General features: G+C 39.5%; 1 protein-coding gene across 1 annotated transcript in view; it reads left to right on the top strand.

Moving 5' to 3' along the window:
• CNTNAP5 (contactin associated protein family member 5) overlaps positions 1-20,472 on the top strand; it is a 297,657-nt gene that overhangs the window by 218,919 nt on the left and 58,266 nt on the right. The window contains exon 14 of the mRNA XM_064451280.1: positions 13,460-13,616. Coding sequence (XP_064307350.1) covers positions 13,460-13,616 — 157 coding nt within the window. The remainder of the gene's footprint in view (positions 1-13,459; positions 13,617-20,472) is intronic.

Genomic DNA, 20,472 nt, shown 5'->3' on the forward strand with positions numbered 1-20,472 from the left:
GTAAAGATCTTGATTCTTACTTCATGTGATGCCCCTCTACAAGAAGGGTCGGAAGGAGGATCCGGGGAACTACAGGCCTGTCAGCCTGACCTTGGTGCTGGGAAAGATCATGGAGCAGATCATCTTGAATGCGATTACGTGGCACGTGCGGGACAACCAGGGGATCGGGCTCAGCCAGGATGGGTTTATGAAAGGGAGGTCCTGCCTCACTAACCTGGTCTCATTCTATGATAAGGTGACCCGCTTAGTGGATGAGGAGAAGGCTGTGGATGTTGTCTACTTGGACTTTAGTAAGGCCTTTGACACTGTCTCCCACAGCATTCTCCTGGAGAAGCTGGCTGCTCACAGCTTGGACAAGTGCACTCTGCGCTGGGTTAAAAACTGGCTGGACGGCCGAGCCCAGAGAGTGGTGGTGAATGGAGTCAAATCCAGTTGGCGGCCAGTCACGAGTGGTGTTCCCCAAGGCTCAGTGTTGGGGCCGGTCCCATTCAATATCTTCATTGATGATCTGGATGAGGGGATTGAGTGCACCCTCAGTAAGTTTGCAGATGACTCCAAGCTGGGTGGAAGTGTTGATCTGCTGGAGGGCAGGAAGGCCCTACAGAGGGACCTGGACAGGCTGCATCGTTGGGCCAGAGCCAACGGTATGAGATTCAACAAGGCTCAGTGCCGGGTCCTGCACTTCGGTCACAACCACCCTATGCAACGCTACAGGCTTGGGTAAGAGTGGCTGGAGAGCTGCCTGGAGGAAAAGGACCTGGGGGTGTTGGTTGACAGCTGGCTGAACATGAGCCAGCAGTGTGCTCAGGTGGCCAAGAAGGCCAACGGCATCCTGGCTTGTATCAGGAATAGTGTGGCCAGCAGGAGCAGGTCAGTGATCGTGCCCCTGTACTCGGCACTGGTGAGGCCACATCTCAAGTACTGTGTGCAGTTTTGGGCCCCTCACTACAAGAAGGACATGGAGGTGCGGGACCGTGTCCAAAGAAGGGCAACAAAATTGGTGAAGGGTCTAGAGAATAAGCCTTATGAGGAGCGGCTGAGGGAGCTGGGGTTGTTTAGTCTGGAGAAGAGGAGGCTGAGGGGAGACCTTATCGCTCTCTACAACTACCTGAAAGGAGGTTGTAGTGAGGCGGGGGTAGGTTTCTTCTCCCTAGTAACAAGCGATAGGATGAGAGGAAATGGCCTCAAGCTGCACCAGGGGAAGTTTAGGTTGGATATTAGGAAAAACTTCTTCACCAAAAGGGTTTTCAGGCATTGGAACAGGTTGCCCAGGGAGGTGGTTGGGACTCCATCCCTGGAGGTATTTAAAAGAAGGGTAGATGTGGTGCTTGAGGATATGGTTTAGTGGTGGACTTGGCAGTGATAGGTTAGTGGTTGGACTCGATGATCTTAAGAGTGTTTTCCAACCTTAATGATTCTATGATTCATGAAGCTTGCAGGTTGACTGAATGGCTCTGATGGTGGTTCTTTCTCTCACCATTAAATACAGAAGGCACATAGATGTAGCCATTTCAGTTAGGTGCTGAAAATTAGAAGAAATGAACATAAGATTAATTACTGTGAAAATAAGGTCTGTAACCTTGTTGACTGTATATTCCATGGGAATAATTAAAATGAAAAAAAGTATTTGATATAATTATTGCAGCCTATGTGATCCTCCCAAGTGATGTGGTACCTGGACTTCTCTCAAGATCCAAGAGCTGTGCTCCAGTACCGCCAAAAAATGAGTGAATGAGCCTTGTAATCTTCTGCTGGGTTGGGATAAGATGCCTTGGTCTTGCCAAGAGGGCAAGAAGTGCTACCTCTGAAAACAAGTTTTGTGGACACTCTTCGATACTGAGTGTATGTTGATACATTTCCTAGAGCCGCTGGAGTGCCCAGCCCCACTCTGCATTTTGTGTGTGCATGCATGGTCGGAGAAGTCTGTGTCTCTATGTGGTTCTGCTCAGCATTTGGCAAAAGAAAGAGGACTGGTAGCTTCTCATGGTTGCATTGTTGTTCTGCTGCTGCCTCTGCCCATTCCAGCATTCACTGCAGTGGTAAACCTACAGCCAAATTCTTCCTTCCACTCCAGAAGCAGAAAACTGTCTCTTGAGCTGAATAATAATCTCTGTTAGTGACAATAGAGCTACGGAGCATAGCTGAGCAGTTCATATTCTATCCAGTACAGCCTGTGTACATATGTATATACACACACCCATGTTTGCTACAGTTGCACAGAGAGACATACAGGAACCTGAGACCAATTAAATAGCAAAAACTAAATAGAAGATCCATTTGAAAGATGTACGCTCATTGCTAACAGGGTGAAGAAAAAAGAGCTGCAAATTGATTAAGTTGTTCCACAGAGAAGACAGATTGTTGTCATCCTGACCTTTAAAGCTGGTCAGGATATATCAATAGGAGCATCTTCTGAGTACAGTATTCTATGAATTCTTTCATTTATATTCTCTTGTTTTTCTCCTTACGTGCTGGCTTGGAGCCAGTTCATTTCATGGTCTTGCCTATACATATGTTGTGCTACAGCTGCATTTTTCCAAAGTGCCCAATTTCACAGCACTCCAGCCTTCCTTAGGATGACAAATGATGCCCCTGCTGCTCTGACCACAGAACTGTAATTGCCGCCTGAGACAGGGACAGCTGAACCAATGCCATGCTGCAGTTTGGGTATATCCTTAAGTTGAAACTTGACTGCATTTGTTTATTGTAGTCAAGTTTCCAATTCCACTACTTAAGACATTAACTGCTGACATTAATTATAACATTGAGGAAAGCAGAATTGCTCAGCAGTTGAAAGCAATGTCAAATCAGCAGTTATTTATTTACCATTGCTTTGTGATATGTTGTAACACAGCGGACTATAAAGAAGTTTAATGAGTTGCAATAATGCTTGTATCCTCTCAGAGATACTGGGATGTAGTTCAATGAGGTTTTTTTAATAGTGTGCTTAAAACTGGACTTTCTCCACTGCTGTGTGGAATGTCCAGATGGGTGCTGTTACGATCATAGTAAGTACAACTGAGTGTTGTCTTTTGCCAACGAACACCTTTTGGGAGCAAAAAATAAACAGTCCAGTTCAACTGACCCTGTCAGATTTCAATTCAGTAGGGATGTGACGGAAGAGTAGGAGGATAAGATAAGGGCATGGTTTGTACTCTGCTTGTCCAAGCTACCTTGTTGGCTCATAATTAGTATAAGACTCACAAATGTGCCTGGGTTATTCTCTAAAGTCTTTTCTGGGTGTTGGTTTCATTTTTTAGTTGTTTACAATGCTTGTTTTTTAGAGTACAGCAAGTATACTGCAGACCTGTCCAGGGACATTTTCAGCAGTTTAGCATAAATTTAAATATACTGCTTTTTTTCCTTTTTAAAAAAATTAAAAACAAAAATGAAACAACCAACCCCCCAAAACAAAACTTTTGTCTTTTTATATAAAGCTGCATAGGGAATGATACTGGATTTCCTTCTTACTGAAGAAGCTGATTTGCCCAGTTAAGTTTACAGGGGACCTGATGTGTTCACATTTCATTTTCTGAAGGATTCTTTCCAAAACAGAAGAACCATCCCAATAGTATCTGTGAGTGCTATTTTCAGTTTTAAAAAAATCCCCTCATTTATTTCATTAGGGATTGCAGCTTCAAAGTGATTAACGATATGTTATTTCCTCTTCTAATTTATGTTCTGTTAAGACTGTTCTTCTATTTTCCCTCCAGTCAGAAATTCAGCATACTTACTGGTGATATTTTCTGATTTCTTTAAGATCAGTGTAAGCCATGAAAGTCAGTAGTTATTATCAGACACTTGCAGGAACCAGTTCGTGGTTACACTTCAGAATGGCACTCTGTGGAAATGACATTGTCCCAAAGACTTTCTGATCAGATTCATTCTGTGTAAATAGATGTTATTCTCTAACTGTCAACCATGCTGTATTAATGTGGGAGCTGAAAGATAAGGTGAGTTCTCATTGCTTTGTGAATCAATATTGCTAATAAAGATTCTCTATACCCAAATCTAGTTTTTACTATTCCTAGAAGCTGCCATCGCAAGTACAGTGGGAACAAAATTATTCTGTCTTTTGTGGAGGGTTGTCAAATCAGAAGACAGTCCATTTCAGTCACTAGTGACTGTGTTGGTGCAATGCGAGCAGGAAGGGAAAAAAGGTAATAATAAGGATACTTTTCTCATTATTAATGCTGGTAGGTAAAATGCATATACAGGAAACAGTTCTGTCGAGTAAGGTAATTCCATTTTTACTCAGACACTTTTCAAAATAAAGTGGGGGGAGAAGAACCATTATTAGTGTATGTAGTTTCTCCCAAAGGACCAAGCAAAGATTGCTTTCCACAGCATGTTTTTCTGTAACTTTTCCAATTCCTATTAAAAGTCACAAATATCCCCATTATATCTATTTTCTTTTTCTAGCCTATCAAATTTGAATTTACTGTGAGCATGATCCAGCAAACCTTCCATGGGTTCATGCAAGCATTGGATTAAACTTTATATTAATTCCAGTTGACTTTACTCCAATTGACTTGTGTCCATAAACTTGAGCAACCTGCTCTGAGTTATGCCCTGGCTTTCAGACTACCATTAGGCCTGGGTTTTTCTGGACTTTCTTGATGAAGGACTCAGGCTGGTAGGCAGGTGACGGTCCATGAAGCTGGGAGCTGTGCAGAGCTGGGGACTTTGCTGTACAGCTCCACTGTTAGACCACACTGAGAGCATGGGGTGCAAAATTCTGCAGGTAGGGTCCCTCTGTTACTCTTCATCCATGCCCTATCCTGAGAACTTGAGGAGTTGTTATGGATCTCTCAAGAATAAATGGATCAAATATATAATTAATTTGCCTTTTTTACCCCCTTTAAAAATAGATCCTTCAGACCTTTCTTTCAGACCTTGCACACCTGCAGATGGTGCTTTTACCTGTCCCAATGACAACCACAGAGTTTGTCTATGGAATTCTTACAAACTGAATCTGTTTCAAAACTGCTTGAAGTAGGGGGCTGGACTAGAAGTTCTCAAGAGGTCCCTTCCAGTATCCACCATTCTGTCCTCCTGTGAACAGCCTGATGATCAGTGAGTGCAAATCAGCACCCTGATCTCACTGGAGCCAGATGCATTTATACCGGTTGCTGGATCTGGCCTTCTTTATCCCTGGAGAATAATAGTGAATGAATGAGCTGCAAAGTGTTTCTTCCTGGCAGTCTTTCCTAGAACAGTTGCTCATAATGTAGTTTTTACAGTTCTGTAAATGTTGGTGTCTCCCTTCAATGTTTCCATGAATAATAGTTGAGTACTAATTTTTTTTTGTGGTGAAATTATTGGTTTATGGTTTGATGCACCATTCATAGTCTTTGACACATCAACTATTCCCCTCTGTCCTCTTCAATGTTATTTTTAGGGTCTGAAATTGCTTCCCTCTATGAGAATTTAAATATCATTTAAGAACAAAAACTGCTGTGATAAACTATTTCTCTCACCTTACAGGAGTTTATAAGGTGTGTTAGTTCAGTGCTCTCTCCTTACCCTGTAGCCCTTTCGCATCCATTATAAAACACTTTAAAAAGAAAGCTCTGAAGAAGAGGATATGATCTGTCTAAATTTACAAACTCACTTATTTCTTCCATGCTTTCCACCAGTCCATGTGGTATATTGTGATCTAAAACCAGGCCACCTCAACCGTTGAGCTCGTAAGATAATGTGGGTAAGACTCCAGTTGTACCACTGAGAGACTGGGAGGTGTTACTAGGTGCGTAGGGGGTGGCTGCGAATGTCATTCCTGTTGTCCTCCTCAAGCCCTAGAGAGCCACTGAGGAGCATTGGTCTACTGCAGATACAGAGAACCCCAGTTCTCTGTAGATCACATATAATCCTTCAGTATCCCACAGCATTTTCACAAGGAGTGACATGATCTGGTTTATTTTCTGTTTATTAATCCATTAATTCAGCACTTGCTATTATTTACTCTCGCTAACTATTTTTGTACTTACGCAGAAGAACTGATCAAGAACAAAAGACCGTTGTCCTGGCTGCACTGTATTGAGCCACTGCAGGAGGTAGCCTTCCAGTGGAAACTGCTGAGATGGTATGGTACTGGTGAAAGAGGATGAGAATGAACACATAGGAGCTGAATGAGTAGTGCAAGGGCAACAAATGACGGCATCCTCTTATTGCCATTATTCTTACTGGCTATACCTATCATATAGGAAAAGAAAGTTCAGACATCTGCTGAGCAGGACCTGCTCCTCTGGTCCAAGCAGGGTCATGCTGGAGCCCACTGTGGCTTATCCATGGTCATTGTTTACTCGCAATTGAATCCAGGCCACTGATGGGTTTCTGGTCCCAGCACAGAGTGAGGATATGACAGGACATGCATCAATGTCATAGCCCTATCTGTTAAGGCAATGCAGAGCTTGTTTATCTGAATTGACCTGGAGGAATTAGGCTAAAGAAAGAAAATGGGAAAGGAAAAGGAGAATGAGGAAGAGGAAAAGGAGTTGAAAACAAGAGGGACAGGTTTGAAGTAAAGCTGAGCTGAAATGCAAGAGATGAAGGAAATAAGATAAATTTTTTGTTTCAACAGGGTAGGCTATCCAGTCCATCTTCAGTAAAACTCCTGAGGATTCACAGCTGATATTTTCTCTGTTTTGTCCTTTGTCCCTAAAAGCTGTAATCTTCTCTGCATTTTTCATTTTTGGGTTTGCTGGTGGTTGTTGTTGTTGCTTTTTCTTCCTAACCTGCATTCCTTCAGCTGTTCCAATAGTTTCTGTTGCTGGCTGGAGTCCTACTTGCATCTTTCAGGAAAATTGTCACTTGGCCAGAAATTTGTTAAGAAAACAACCCAGCCTGAGCTGGCAGAGGAGAATGCAAGTACTCATAATATTTGCAGTCCTCTTTGGCCTTCAGCAGAGATATTCACAAGGCATAAAATTTTAGTTTGGATGGAGATTCAATCTTCCTCAGCATATGAAAGTGTTTGGGTCTGAAATCCTTATGAAATCTGTCTCTCAAGGGGTTGATGATAATTTTGCTTTTACTGAAGCTCTGTTAGCGTATGATGGAGCAACTCGGTCATTGCAGCTCAGCAGTTCTGCTCATTAGCCTCCTGTTAAATCTAGAAGCAGCAAAGGTCCATGTTTGTTTATCTTCTTTCTGCCCATTTTCATCTGTGAGAATATCTTATCTACTCCAGCAAGAACGGAGCACACTGTGATAATAGCTGCTCCGGAGGGAGATTCAGTTTCTCTGCTTAAGAGAAAGAGATGCAAACAAATGCTGTTACATGTTTTATTCTTTTCTTTTTTAAGCAGTTACTTCAGGTTGGGACTCTATGAAAGCAGTGCACCTTGGCAGCAAAGCTGAATAACGAGACAGAAAATGTCAGAGAAGTACTGCCTTTCCCCTTTTCCTAACCCCACTTAACAAAATAATTTTAAAATGAGGGACAGACTTCATGACTAAGTAACATTTGTCCAGGGAGTAGGTCCAACGGCATTAACAGGACTACTTTTGGACAGCTGCTCTGAATAAGGGTTGCAGGATCTGACCAGAAATTGAAATAAAATTCAATGTGAATCTTAATAATACTGGCTGGCACCATTGCAACTCGGTACAGAATGGTGTCTGTCTTGCTGTGGTGTTTGACTAGCCATGACTTCCAACACAGTTCTGTTTGTCAGCTCTGAAAATTAGGGCAGTGGTATGTGGGCTGCAGTTTTAAGACAGAAAAAGAACAATAAAACTGAATTGCACCATTGCCATGGGGAAGGTTTTGAGTAAGAGGGAGGAACTGTTAGATGGTCATTTTGAGTTAAAAACAGGGGCTTGTTTGTGAAGTGCAGAGAACCTGCCACCTTGGTGGGCAGGTGCGGCTCTACCCCAGCCAGAGGGAAGCAACGAGACCCTCACTGGGGGCTGTAAACCAAAGAGCAACTTTTTTCTTTGTTGAATCTTGGCATCCATTGAAAAGAATAGGTAGCACAGACTGGTTAATGCAGCACAGCCTGAGTTCACCCAGCTTTGTGTTACTAGCGTATCCTCCCAGAGGTCTGAGCTGTTGTTTAAACCAATACAGATTCTGAGTTATTAATACCATAGACCAATGAACAGCCTCTAAGAATATATTAATTTTGTGTTGTCCACTAAATATGGAATATTTCTCCAAATTGTCCAAAATTTTGTCTATAATTATTATAAATATTTTTTCTCTGATTTATCAGAACTGTATTTTTTTCCTGTTGAAAAGACTGAAGGGGAATAATTTGGTTTTAGCTCAATTTCATGTTTAAAATTCTGATTAAAAAAGGCTAGAAAAATATTGCGATGAAAAAAAAACCAAGCATGGGAAAACATAGGTAACCTTGGTAAACTCTTACAAAAAATATTGAGCCACAGTTTTCCCTTGTTCTCACTCTTGTATTTTTTTCTCCATCTTTTTTAAGAACCTTTTAAAAATAGGTTAGCTGAGATCTTAGTTTGTACACTGGATTGGCCTCTGGATTCAGATCTTCAGGTTGAAATTGCCTCATAAGTGTGCATGTGTGCATAAATACATATATATATATATAAATCTGCTAACTGCTTGTTTCATGTAATGTTCAATATATCAGGTGAGCCATCTGTGGTATTTGGTATTGTTGAAGTGGTTAGTGCAAACAGATATTTTAAGTTTTTGAGTGTGGTAGCAAAGAATTGGCTTTGATTGCTTTACGCAATTCTACAATCAATATTTTCCCAGTTTTCATTGTCTCTTGATATGTGAATCTTTTCTTTTAAGAGGTAACAGCATAGATTTAAATTAATCTACATTTTCATCACTAAGATGTAAGATTTAACAAATTCAGTTCTGCTTAACTCAGTTTGATTTTGGAGAAAAAAATGAACATGAAGACTGCCAACAGAATGTTGTTTCAATGCAATATGGTTTCAGCCTTTCAACAGACGGGTACAAATAAATTGACTTGCTGTGGTGGTGGAAAAGACCTTTAACCAATCTATTTCAGTAACTTGGGTACACCAAAAGACTTACCTATGTTAGGGGTATCGAATTACTGTGTCAGACTTCAGGATTATAAAGCACAACATATATATTATAATATTATATATATTATATATATTATATATATTATTATAAAGCATAACAAGGGATCCAGTTTATCTTGTTATATTTCCATCATTACCTTTTTGTTTGTTGAAATAATAAGAACCACTGGGCAAATGACAAATTTTTTAAATCTAATACTATTAAAAATGCATGGCTTTGTTTTAACTCATGCTGTATAAACATAAAAGCCAATGCTAAGACTTTCTGCCTATATAAGGGTAAACTGAATCCATGGAAGTGGCTTGGGATTTATATACATAATAATTTAGTCCTAAATGCTGTTGCAATATGCTGCTTCTCCCCTTCCTCAGCTTCTGAGTGCCTATAGAAATAATTTTTGAAAAAATTCTCTGCCATTTAAAATGTGTGCAAGCCTAAAACCTTTAAAAATAACTTGTACAGGTAGAAATTTCAATGCTTCTAACGGAGAAAATGAGAGAACCGTCAGTATAAGGGAGATTTAAGAGGACAGGCATTTTCTTGTAAGCTGGTAGAGGAACACAGAATATGTGTTCAGCCACTCCTGCCAGTAGGAGAGCCAGCTACGCATTGCAGGTGAATTTGATCTCAATCTGCATCTCCTTCTAAGAATCAGTGGAAACAACCTCCGTGTGTGTGCTATTCTCCCCGTAGTCACCAGCCTCTGTGCTCATGAACTGTAGAGTATGTGCCAGCCTTGCTTCTGCTGAAACAGATTTTGTGCAGAGAACTAACAACAGTTAGTTTAGTTAACAACAGTTTAGTTAAGCGCATTGATACATCAGGTACTGGAGATTTGCTGTAAAACTGACATCGGAAAGGAACTCACTCTCTGTGCCTCAATGGATGGAGAAAACTGAGTTCTTGTCCATGTGTTTCATTCAATGTTATATATGCCAGGCTTTCCAAAGTCTTTCTTGTCTATTAGATGCATACGTGCGGTAGCTGTTGAATAGACCGATAGACCACAAAGGACAAGCCTTTGGAGTCAGATAGAAGGAAACATCAAGATAATCAACCGAGGATGAGACCCCTTATCCTTTCCTTTCTGAAGTCCTGTGCCAACCTTACTTTCTGCAGCCTGTGCCTGGCAGTGTGAACAAGTAGCACTACTTGGTTTAATACAAAATACTGTCTGCCTGCTCAGTTCTTTTATTCAATACCATAATAAATTCTGGTAAAAACAGTGACGTAAATGTCACAGCTGCTTGTAAAGGCTTCCAGACACCATCACTACAGAAAGGGATATTGTCCTTTGCAGGAAGTAGAAAAATTTTTGCCTTTTGTTGAGGATTTTGTTACCAAAATTGAAACCTTCCAAAGGCAGCTTGAGCAGTACAGGAAGAATCACTTGAAAGAAACTCGTCTCTGTTCTTTTACTGGTGACTTCAGTCACCTGGGGCTTGTTTGCTTTGCTTGGTTTGGGATTTTTTTCATGCATATTCTCCTTCAGAATCGTAGTATGGAGTTCAAAGACAACCTTAATAAATTTATTATAGTGGATATTTTTTCAGTTCTGAATAGACAAAAATGCATGGAAAAGAACACTTTTATTTGTGCAGTAGGCTTTTGACTACCTTTTTTGACTAAATAATGTGTTACTAGGTACAGTGGAACTGCAGAATGAAGAATTAGAAGCACTTCTTATTAAAGGGACTTTTTAGCTTAGAAATTTTAAAGTGGAATTCTACTGACCTATGTAACCATTAGTTTGTGGGGCCATGTTAACTCCTTGATTAATGTCATTGACTTAGTCTGCGGCTTCACTGCAGAAAGGAAATTAATTCATTTTGAGGTGGTGGAGAATTGATAATGCTTTGAAAAAATTATAATACCATGATTACAGAAGTGGAGATATTGCAACAAATCTACAAAACTCAATCTCAATGCAAGGCACCCTCCAACTCTGCCGAGTTATAATAGTGTAAACTTTCTGGAAAGAACTCAGGAAAAGATTGATTAGCATTACTAGTGAACTATTGCATTTCTTCAGCATCACAGGTATATGACACATAAGATGCATTTCAATAATTCCTAAACACTTTGGACATTGCTGTAGTTCCTTAGATTTAAGAGCTTTGCAAATACTTCTGTGATTTCTCGTGTGTTAAAAATTAAGCATGTGGAAAATAGTTTTGAAAAATCAGGGCATAATTTTCCTTAATACTACAATTGCTTTCTAAGGGACTAGTTAGGGAAAAAAATTTACTCAGCTTGAGTAAAAGGTGGCAGAACTCTGCCTAATAGATAGAATTTTTGAAAATACACTGGGTTTTTTATATTCTGTTCTCTTGACAATCTAAGGTTGTTCCTTATAATGTTGAATGCTTTATTTTTTAGCACTTTATTTAATTTAGTTGTAAATTACCCAAACTCTGGTGCTTCTATCACTTCCACAGTCAATATCATAAGTCTGAATATGTGTGTGTTAGCTTGGTATTGCTTGATAAAACAAATAACAACAGATCTGAAAAAGACATCAGAAAACTACTCATTCTTAATTACTGTGAATGATTGCTTATTTCACTGTTATGTTTAAGTATATAATGATTTCTGCCAAAAGAATCTGACACAGGTTGAATTTGATTTATGTATACCATTATTTGCTGATGGCCTGAAGGATTTATCTTTATCTAAATATTTTTTCCAGAATGGGCACTTTTAAAATTAGATTAAGCACTTCTGTATAATATCTATTTCAACTCTTAGACAAATCACCCTTTTATTCAATTAACATTACTATTCCAAGCTTTACCACGTGGTTTCCCAATAATATATTATAGACCTGTTTCACTGGCCACAGCAATCAACTTCTGCAAGAAAATCAGCTGAAAAGAAAAGAAAGAAAATATAAATGTGCTGACAACAATATGAGACCTAAAATGAGCATGCACATTTTTGTAAGATGAACCCTTGATGTTCTTGAATTGTGTTTTTCTAATGAGTACCACTGGGTATTGGTCAAACTCATCATGTCTTAATTGTTGGTATCACGAGAATGGAATTACTCTTCCTATTTTTATTTTCCTTTTTTCATTAATTTACAGTTCAGCAGTCTAAGCTTAGAAGGAAACCAAATATGAATTAATTTTGCCAAATGATTCTAAAACTCATTTTAATTAGTCCCTTACACTCTACAGTTAACTTTGATTGCATTTCATATTTCAGATTTTCTTACTTTGTATAATGAGGAATACTCCCTACTAATAATGTTAGTAAAGCAGAAGAATAAATTGATACATTTTTCTACATTACCAGTGCAGTTTATTTCTCCGAGCTTCTTTGATCAAAAAGTCTTGGTATGTCAATTTTGCTAAATTTTGCCATCTACCTGTATGTGTAACTGATTACATTTCTTGATTCAAGGATTAAGAAGTCAATGAAAAGTTATCTCAGCTGGAAGACAAAGTCAATCTTAGCAAAATGTTAATCCGTGGATTTCATTACGTCTGAATCTGCTTACTGGATCTGACTATTAATATTTAATGCTTGATGTATAACGGATTATGAAATTTAAACAAAAACTATCATGGTTTATATAAAAACATAGAGCTCCTGTAGATAGAAAATAACTTCACAGAGATTAATTAATTCCCAAGTAGGGAAATATTTTTCCCCACTTATCTCCTATCTGAATCCTTAATCTGGGATGTTTTAATATCTTATGGGGCTTTGCATTTGCAAATTCCACCCTTGGAAAGCACATTAAAACACCTAGTCCTGCTCCCTTAGAAACAGGTACAAATTTTGGTCTTAGTTTTGGGAGGAACCGTATTAAGCCCATAGTAACAGCTCAGTTTGTGTGTTAGTTCTGAAGATTTTTGCTGTTTACACAAGTCTTATGGTAAAAAATCCTGATCTAAGAGCCAAAGCCTCCTTCATAATAGGTAAACTCTGCAAGAGGTCCTTGGCCAGTATTCAGTTGTTCAAGGCAGCTGTGCAGTTGTGGCGGGAGAATTGTTTTCAGTCTCCTTCAGTGACCAGACCTCCCCTCTAGCATCACACAAAAACACTGGACACAGCTGGTGCAGACAGTGGTGTTATGTTGGCAGGTCAAAAGTCTTTGCAGCTGAAATGCACCAAGATTCTCACGGGTGATTGGCACATGAGCCCCATGGGGAAATAAAAGCTGCTCCTCAAACCAAACAGGATTCCCATAGAGCTGTTGCTTTGTCAACATGTGCTCCATAAAATGGAACTTGGGCAAAGTTTATGATTTGTTACTTCATCTGTACTTTGCATCTTTTCTTTCAGTATTATTTAACATGTCCACCTCCGTTCTCTTTTTCACTCTCAGGAGAATTCAATTTGCTTATCAAGTTCTCTGTCTCTTTTTCTCTTTTCTCTTTTTCTCCTTTCTCTTTCCCTTTCATCCAGATGGAATGCCATTTGCTTGGTGGGTTGGCCGTGCCAATGAAAAGCACCTTTACTGGGGAGGATCTCTTCCAGGCATTCAACAGTGTGCATGTGGACTGGAAGAAAGTTGTCTGGATATGAGATATTTTTGCAACTGTGATGCAGATAGAGAAGAATGGTAATAATTTTAATGTGTGTAGTAGTGCCTGTGTGAGACTTGGGGATTGGAAGTAGGGCAAGAAGGCTTAAATCTTTTCCTGATTCACAGATCAGGAAGCTTGAATGGCTTAAGTATGATCAAATGAGAATGAAAGTCAGACTAGGATTTGGACTTCTGATTTAATCTTAAATTTCATATTTGAACCAAAGACAAGATATCTGGCTGAAGCAGGTTGCTGGGATGGGTTGCCTTTAAAAAATCTTTTTTGTTGAATGCCAAATCCAATCATTTTACTTGTTTATAAATTTCCATTGATTCAATTGGAGCATTGCATGAATAAAGACTCTAGTAGGTTGGTGCATGGTTATACATCAAAGCAGAAAATGCGGGCATAGACAGCAAAATTCAGGTACAGACAGTTAAAGAACAAGAAAACTGTACTATCAAAAAGACTTCTATTTTTCTTACGGAACAGTATATTGCTATGTACCTTAACTTTCTTTTACATTGGGTCCCAAGCATTTTTAAGTCCATGGAAAGACTTCCTTTGGCTTCCATAGGTTTTGGTTCAGTCTCTATAGGAAGTTTTAGACTTGGAGCATGAACATTCAAAGCCTTCCTCGGGTTTGGACCTTTACTGTGCCCTGACACTGCATGAATTTGCGAAGGCCACCTCACAACCTTCTCCCACTCCCTGCACCTTCAGAGACTCCCCAGCAGCTGAGAGATACCTGGTGACCTTTCCAATTAATTCCATACTTGTGTTGAAGGCAACAGAAATGCCAGATGAGTGCTGTTGAAAGTAATATTTTGAAACATTGTGAAAATACATGTGAAAACTCTGCTTCACTATCTCTCCTTTCTGGACCACTCACTGATAGGAGCTGCTGCCCTTTCTCTAAAAAAAGATATTTTAACCTTGAGTAGTTCAGAAATTATGAATGATGGAAGTAGACAAGAAACGTCTGGCTGTAATAGGCTACTGTGTTTGAAATAGTGTCCAAATTACCCTTGTGAAAACTTCACTTAAAAGAGAATGAGTAGAAAGGAACTGCAAGGAGTCTTGAAACAAAACAAAACAAAAAAAAACCAATTCAGAAATAGCTTGTTACTGTAAGTGTTGGGCTTTTTTTGGTTGCTCAGTGTGTGGCATTTGCAAGAGGGCCTCATTTCCAGACAATGTGATATTTGCTTAGACCCTTTATATCTCTGGGGTCACTATTCACTTTCAAAAATCATAGCTGTAACGGGATTTCTTCAGGAAGATCTTTATGTAAATGTTGGTTTATGAATGTGATTCGTATAGATTTGTATAGAAAGGCTTGGCTGTGCATGTTAATCTATCTTTTCTTTAATGTTTGGTTATCAGAATCACTTTGGCAAGGTTTGCATATGAGCATCAAAAGCATCTGTTTTTACTAGTGCTTGGCTCCATTCATAATCCGCATTTCACTTTTCGGTGAGCTGCTACTCCAGGAGAGCAGGCTGCGTTATGTTGGCAGAACATTGGGGCTGTAGTCTGAGATTGCAGGACAATGCACCACTAGATTGTATAAACCAATGTAAGGTGAAAGCTAAATGCAGTTTATGCTTCAGCTGAGTCTCCTAAGGAAACGAGACCTAAATAAGTTATGCTGTGGGTGTTTATCTCCATTTTCCCCCCACACCCAATGATTTTAACAAGCAGACACATTTCAAACAACTTTAACAGAGAAGGAGAAATCTCAAAAGTATTAGAAATTACACATTCTATGACAATTTATGGCAGGCTGAGGGAAAAAAAGCCAATTAAAACCCACAAGAAGGAAGTTAAGGAAGCTTACGCTTTTATTAGATTTTGGAAAACCCTCATGGGAGAGAGATGTTGGAAATCATGCTTCATTAGCTTGGCAGTTCACAGAGCTACTTGTTTCTCCTAATTTCATTATAATAACAGGATATACATAGAAGTTTCCTCAGCTAAACGGCCTACTGGTTGTTGGTTTGGGCCTTCAGGTGTTTTGTTTTGGTTTTTAATCCATGTGAAATTTGGACTTTGGTAGTATTCTAAATTGCAGGTCGCCTTTTTAAAAGCTAAAAAATCCCTGACCTTTACAAAGAGTTTCTAAACATAAGAAATTTCATGCCTCTTGAAGATTGCTTTTGTGTTTCTCTGCTAGAACGCTGACCCCCTGATACATAATGAGCGTTTGAATCTGAAACCTGCTGAGATCTGAACAGTGACTTTAACCTGCTACACATTACAGTGGAAGGAGCAAGACAGCAGTAGATGCATTTATTTGCCTTAGCATGAAATAAAATGGGTGCTGCAGAGTGGAAAACCAGAAAATCATTTTCACTCCTTTCAGATAAATCATGCTGATCACTGCAGCTCCGAGGTAGGAACTCACCAGAATAGATGGAGCATAATTCTGAAGAGGAGACAGGCTTAGGATGTTGCTTTGATTTGGTTTCCCTAGACTAACTCTTGGGTGCAGAAGTAGCTACTAATTTCTCAGAGCAACAAAGGAAATGGAAAACAAGAGAAGAGACACCTGAAAAAAGTCCTGAGCCAGGTGTTTGGCAGCACACAATATGCACTTCTAGGCATGCTGACTTTTAAATGATATCTAAGCAGACACCTGAGCCAGCTGCTATCTCTGGGCTTTTACTTGACACCAAGTTATTCCCCCTGGAGTTATGCTGGCCAGATGAAATAGGAATATAATTGGTTGCATGCTATATGAGGAAGGCTTTTGTATTTTTCACCTTTCTTTTTATTAAAGCATTCTAGTGAAAAGTATCTTTTTCCAACCATCTCCTCATCATCCTTCCAAACTCTGCAGAATAATGACAGCTAATTCTCTGTCACTGCTGAATAGTGGAGCATCTTCATGGTGTTTGCTGGGGAATGAAAGATGTCTGGTGAGGGAGAAGAGGCATAAATTGTCACCCTGACCCAAGCAAGGGATCTGGAAAGGTGTTCAACGTGACTTGACTGTAGTTTATGCATGCATCCAAAAAGATGGACTCCTGAATGTTGAAAGCTCTTGCTCTAGCGGGTGGGAACATTCATAGAAATCCAGGGTCTACAAGCTAAAGATAAATCTAGTTCAGAAAATGTTTCCTTTCTCTCTCTTCCCCTTCCCCAACATTGAGAATAGTTAACTGTTGGGACAAATTATGCCTAGATGAGATGGATTTGCCATAGCTTCAACAACTTAAGTTCAAAGCTATGTGCTCTGTCTCAAACAGAAAGTGCGTTCTTGATGCAGGCATTATTGGGGAAAAGTGTTGAACTGATTTAAAGAATAAAGCATTCCCAAAATGCAGACAGGGTTGTGTTGTCTTAAGTCCATTCTAGAGATCCTTTGGATCCTTAAATACCTCTCCCAAGTTGTCTTTCATCTCAAGCAAAATCCTCTTGGCCTGGCAATGAAAGTCTTGCTGCTCACCAAAACTTTTATTTAAATGGGAGGAACCTCTTTCACGCCATGGTGGTGCATGACTGTCCTGAAGTCTGTCTGCTACTTCGGTCTCTCTGTTTGGAATCCATTTTCTACTTCAAATTCAAACACTTGATTAAAGCCAGTCATCAAAATACTAATTGCATTCACCTGGAAACCTTGTGAATTTGGAGAACTTTACAGTTGTTTATTTTGTACAGGAAGAGCAGCATCTCTGGAATTAATTTTGTGCAGGAAACTGAGGCATCTCAGCAGAGTGTGGTGGATGGTGTTGATTTCAACCAGTACCTGACTGGCCATCTTTTGTTCTGGAGAGTCCACAGACTAGAAGAATATTCTATTCTCCACTCTTACTATTCAAATTGTAGGAGTATCCTCCTCTTTTATCTTCCAGAACAGAATACTGCACTGGGGAACTAAGTTTTTGAGTCTTCCTATTTCCAAAGTAACACATGTTCACCTCTTTACCATGCCTTTGGAGTACTGCAAGCAAAAAGGAAATGACAGGACATGAAAAGAAGGGGAGAAAAAGAGGAGGGGGGATATTACTAATGTCAGACCCACTTTGGCTCCCAGGTTTATATTGAGTATATCCAGCTTTGGTCTGGGAAAAGCAAAGCCATGTTGAAGCAAATGAACCCTCTTTGGATGAGCTATATTTGTGCAAAGCTGTGCCAGAGCCAGGATGCTAAAACTGGAAGGGCTGAGGAGAGCAGAACAGAGAAACCCAGCTACTGACAAGCCCAGATTTGACAGGTTTTGTTTGCTCAGCCACTATTCCGCACTGAATCTGTTCCCCCAGAAGCGGTGCAGGGAACTCTGTAGAGCCTGTGAGCTCATAAATAAACCCTGCCGGAGGTGACCTGGCCTGTGTAGAGCTGTCTTGGATATCTACCTTCGTGACGGCATTTGTCAACAAACTAGAAAAGCTGCCTGCAGAGAGCTGACTGTAGCAGGCCCCTGATGTGTCAGGAATCAGTTCATTACTATCATTACCAAACTCTTTCTCTGTACCTCTTCTCTAATTCAGCAAAATGTAGCCACTGCATCTTGTCTTCAACTATTAGGTATGTCCCCTTCTGCTGCTGTATTTTTCTTTATCATGACTCTACATTATTGCACCCACTAAAGCATTTTTGAATGCAGCTGGTGGGCAAAATAGCAATTAAAAGGTATTCTTTCAGATTATTAGCGATATGTCCTGCACAGGGCTCAAAACTTTCTCTGATGGAAGCCTGTTTCACTGGCCCCTTCCTCATGCTGTTCATTGACATCTGCTGATGATAGTATTCTTTTCCCCAAATGTACTGTATTCATGAAAATCTGTACTGAATAGCTGAGCTACTAGGCTTAGACCCCACCAGAGTTTTCATCAATGTACAAGAAGAAAACATATTGATAGGGGATCATATGAGAAGAAATTATATTTAATGGCACCACTGCTCTACCATCTGTTAGAAAAAATACGGAAACCGCTACCTAGAGATTACCAATTTATGATGGTTTACACTGTTAGGATACTATAGAGTGAGACTTTTTTGAGCGTGCTTTCATTAGTAGCCAGGAAGAAGAAAAATAGTCTCATAATATTACCATCAAAATAGTTATTTGTCATTTACAGGTAAGACTACCTGTGCTACGTCTTAAAGTATCCAGTTGCTGCATTATCACCTTTAGCATTGCTGCACTTGCAGCGAAATTTTTTTCTTCTTTTTTTTCTTTCACCTCCCTCCCCCCATACAAAGAGCATTTGTTTGATGTGTAACATGCCTCATAGCTTATTGAGGAAGTCCTTTGGGTAGATACAAACATTAATCTTCAGACATGGATAAATAGATGACATCCAACTGTATTTAATACCCATAACTAAAAATATTTCAGTGATTTAATTTAAAGGGCATTATTGGATTTGTTTTGGTTTGGTTTTGCTTGTGGGAAGTAGAAATTGATACTACCCTTTATGCAAAGAGCTCAGAGAAACATCTGTTCATTGAGGGTGCTTTCCACCCTCTGAAAAACATTGAGATTTTAATATATTTGGCACAGTCTTCTCTTCTCTGGGCTGAACAAACCCAAGTTTCTCAGCCTTTCCTCATAAGGGAAATGCTCCAGTCCCCTGATCATCTTGGTAGCTCTCTGCTAGATTTGCTCAAACAGTTCCCTGTCCATCTTAAACTGCAGGGCCCAGAACTGGACACAGCACTCCAAACGTGGTCTCACTAGGGCAGAGCAGAGGGGGAGGATAACCTCTCTCCACCTGCTGGCCACACTCCTTTTAATGCAGCCCAGGATACCGTTGGCCTTCTTGGCCACAAGGGCACATTGATGACTCATGGTCAGCTTGTTGTCCTCCAGCAATCCCAGGTCCTTCTCAACAGAGCTGTTTACATATAAGTAAAAATTAGGTCAGGGAACAAATACAAAAATAATGAATCTAACAAGGTTTTATTTTTCTTTAAAAGAATATCATGTGTGTGCACATCATAGTGCAGATGCTTTCTCTCAGAAAATTGCACTTTTTATATGAAAACTGTAGTACATTAAAAGTGATCCCCAAGCTCCCTTCAGGCAAAATTCCAAATGTTTTGTCCAAAACCTGGAATATTTGTATTTTGTAGTGCCACAGCAGTGCTTCCAGGAAGTTATTGTACAGGTACAGCTCTCTTGCTCCTCTCTGAGGCTTAATACACTATATTTGAGAGGCTGCCATGGTGTAGCATGTAAAAAGAAGAATCGTGGTGCTTTGTAAGAAATGGAGTCTGAAATAAGTTAAAGACCACCAGGAACTTAAGGCACTCAAACTTTAGCTCCCATGAGGGCCGGCATAGTGTCTTCAAATCTCTTTTCCGCTTTTCTCATATTAAACATCTTAGGTGTTGACTTTTCACCAAAAACTCAATTTCCCACTATAAAATAATAATAATAAACTGCAACAGTAGGTATATTCTTCCTGTCATCAACACATTATCTGAAGGGTAGAAAGTTTTTCTGGTAGGTTTTATTTCAATGTCTGCTTGTATGAGAATGCATATCTTTACCCAAGGCTTTTTTTCCATGTGTGAGAGAATAAAATACATAAAATGTGCTGTTTGAGCTTCAAGAGAAACTTGATTGAGTTTTCAAGGCATTAACATGAAAGTGAGGGTTTTTATTAGTTCTAGAATATTTTTCTTCCTTACAGTTGAGCTATGCTGCTAAAGTTCTCTGTGACACTGGCATATAACTAGTAAAAACTCAGAATCATAAAATTCAATATAAAAGAGCTTCATGCAATATAACAGAATATCTAATAAGCAATGCAGTTTTCAGAGATGTGGAATAGATATCTTTAAAATGTCACCATTTCAATTTTTTTGTAGGTGTCTTCAGTGGTAGCTGTAGGAAGATACTGATTTTTATTTTAATGCTGATCATAGCTAGTCAAAAGA

This window comes from Phalacrocorax carbo, chromosome 5, assembly GCF_963921805.1.
Source record: "Phalacrocorax carbo chromosome 5, bPhaCar2.1, whole genome shotgun sequence".
Taxonomy (NCBI): Eukaryota; Metazoa; Chordata; class Aves; order Suliformes; family Phalacrocoracidae; genus Phalacrocorax; species Phalacrocorax carbo.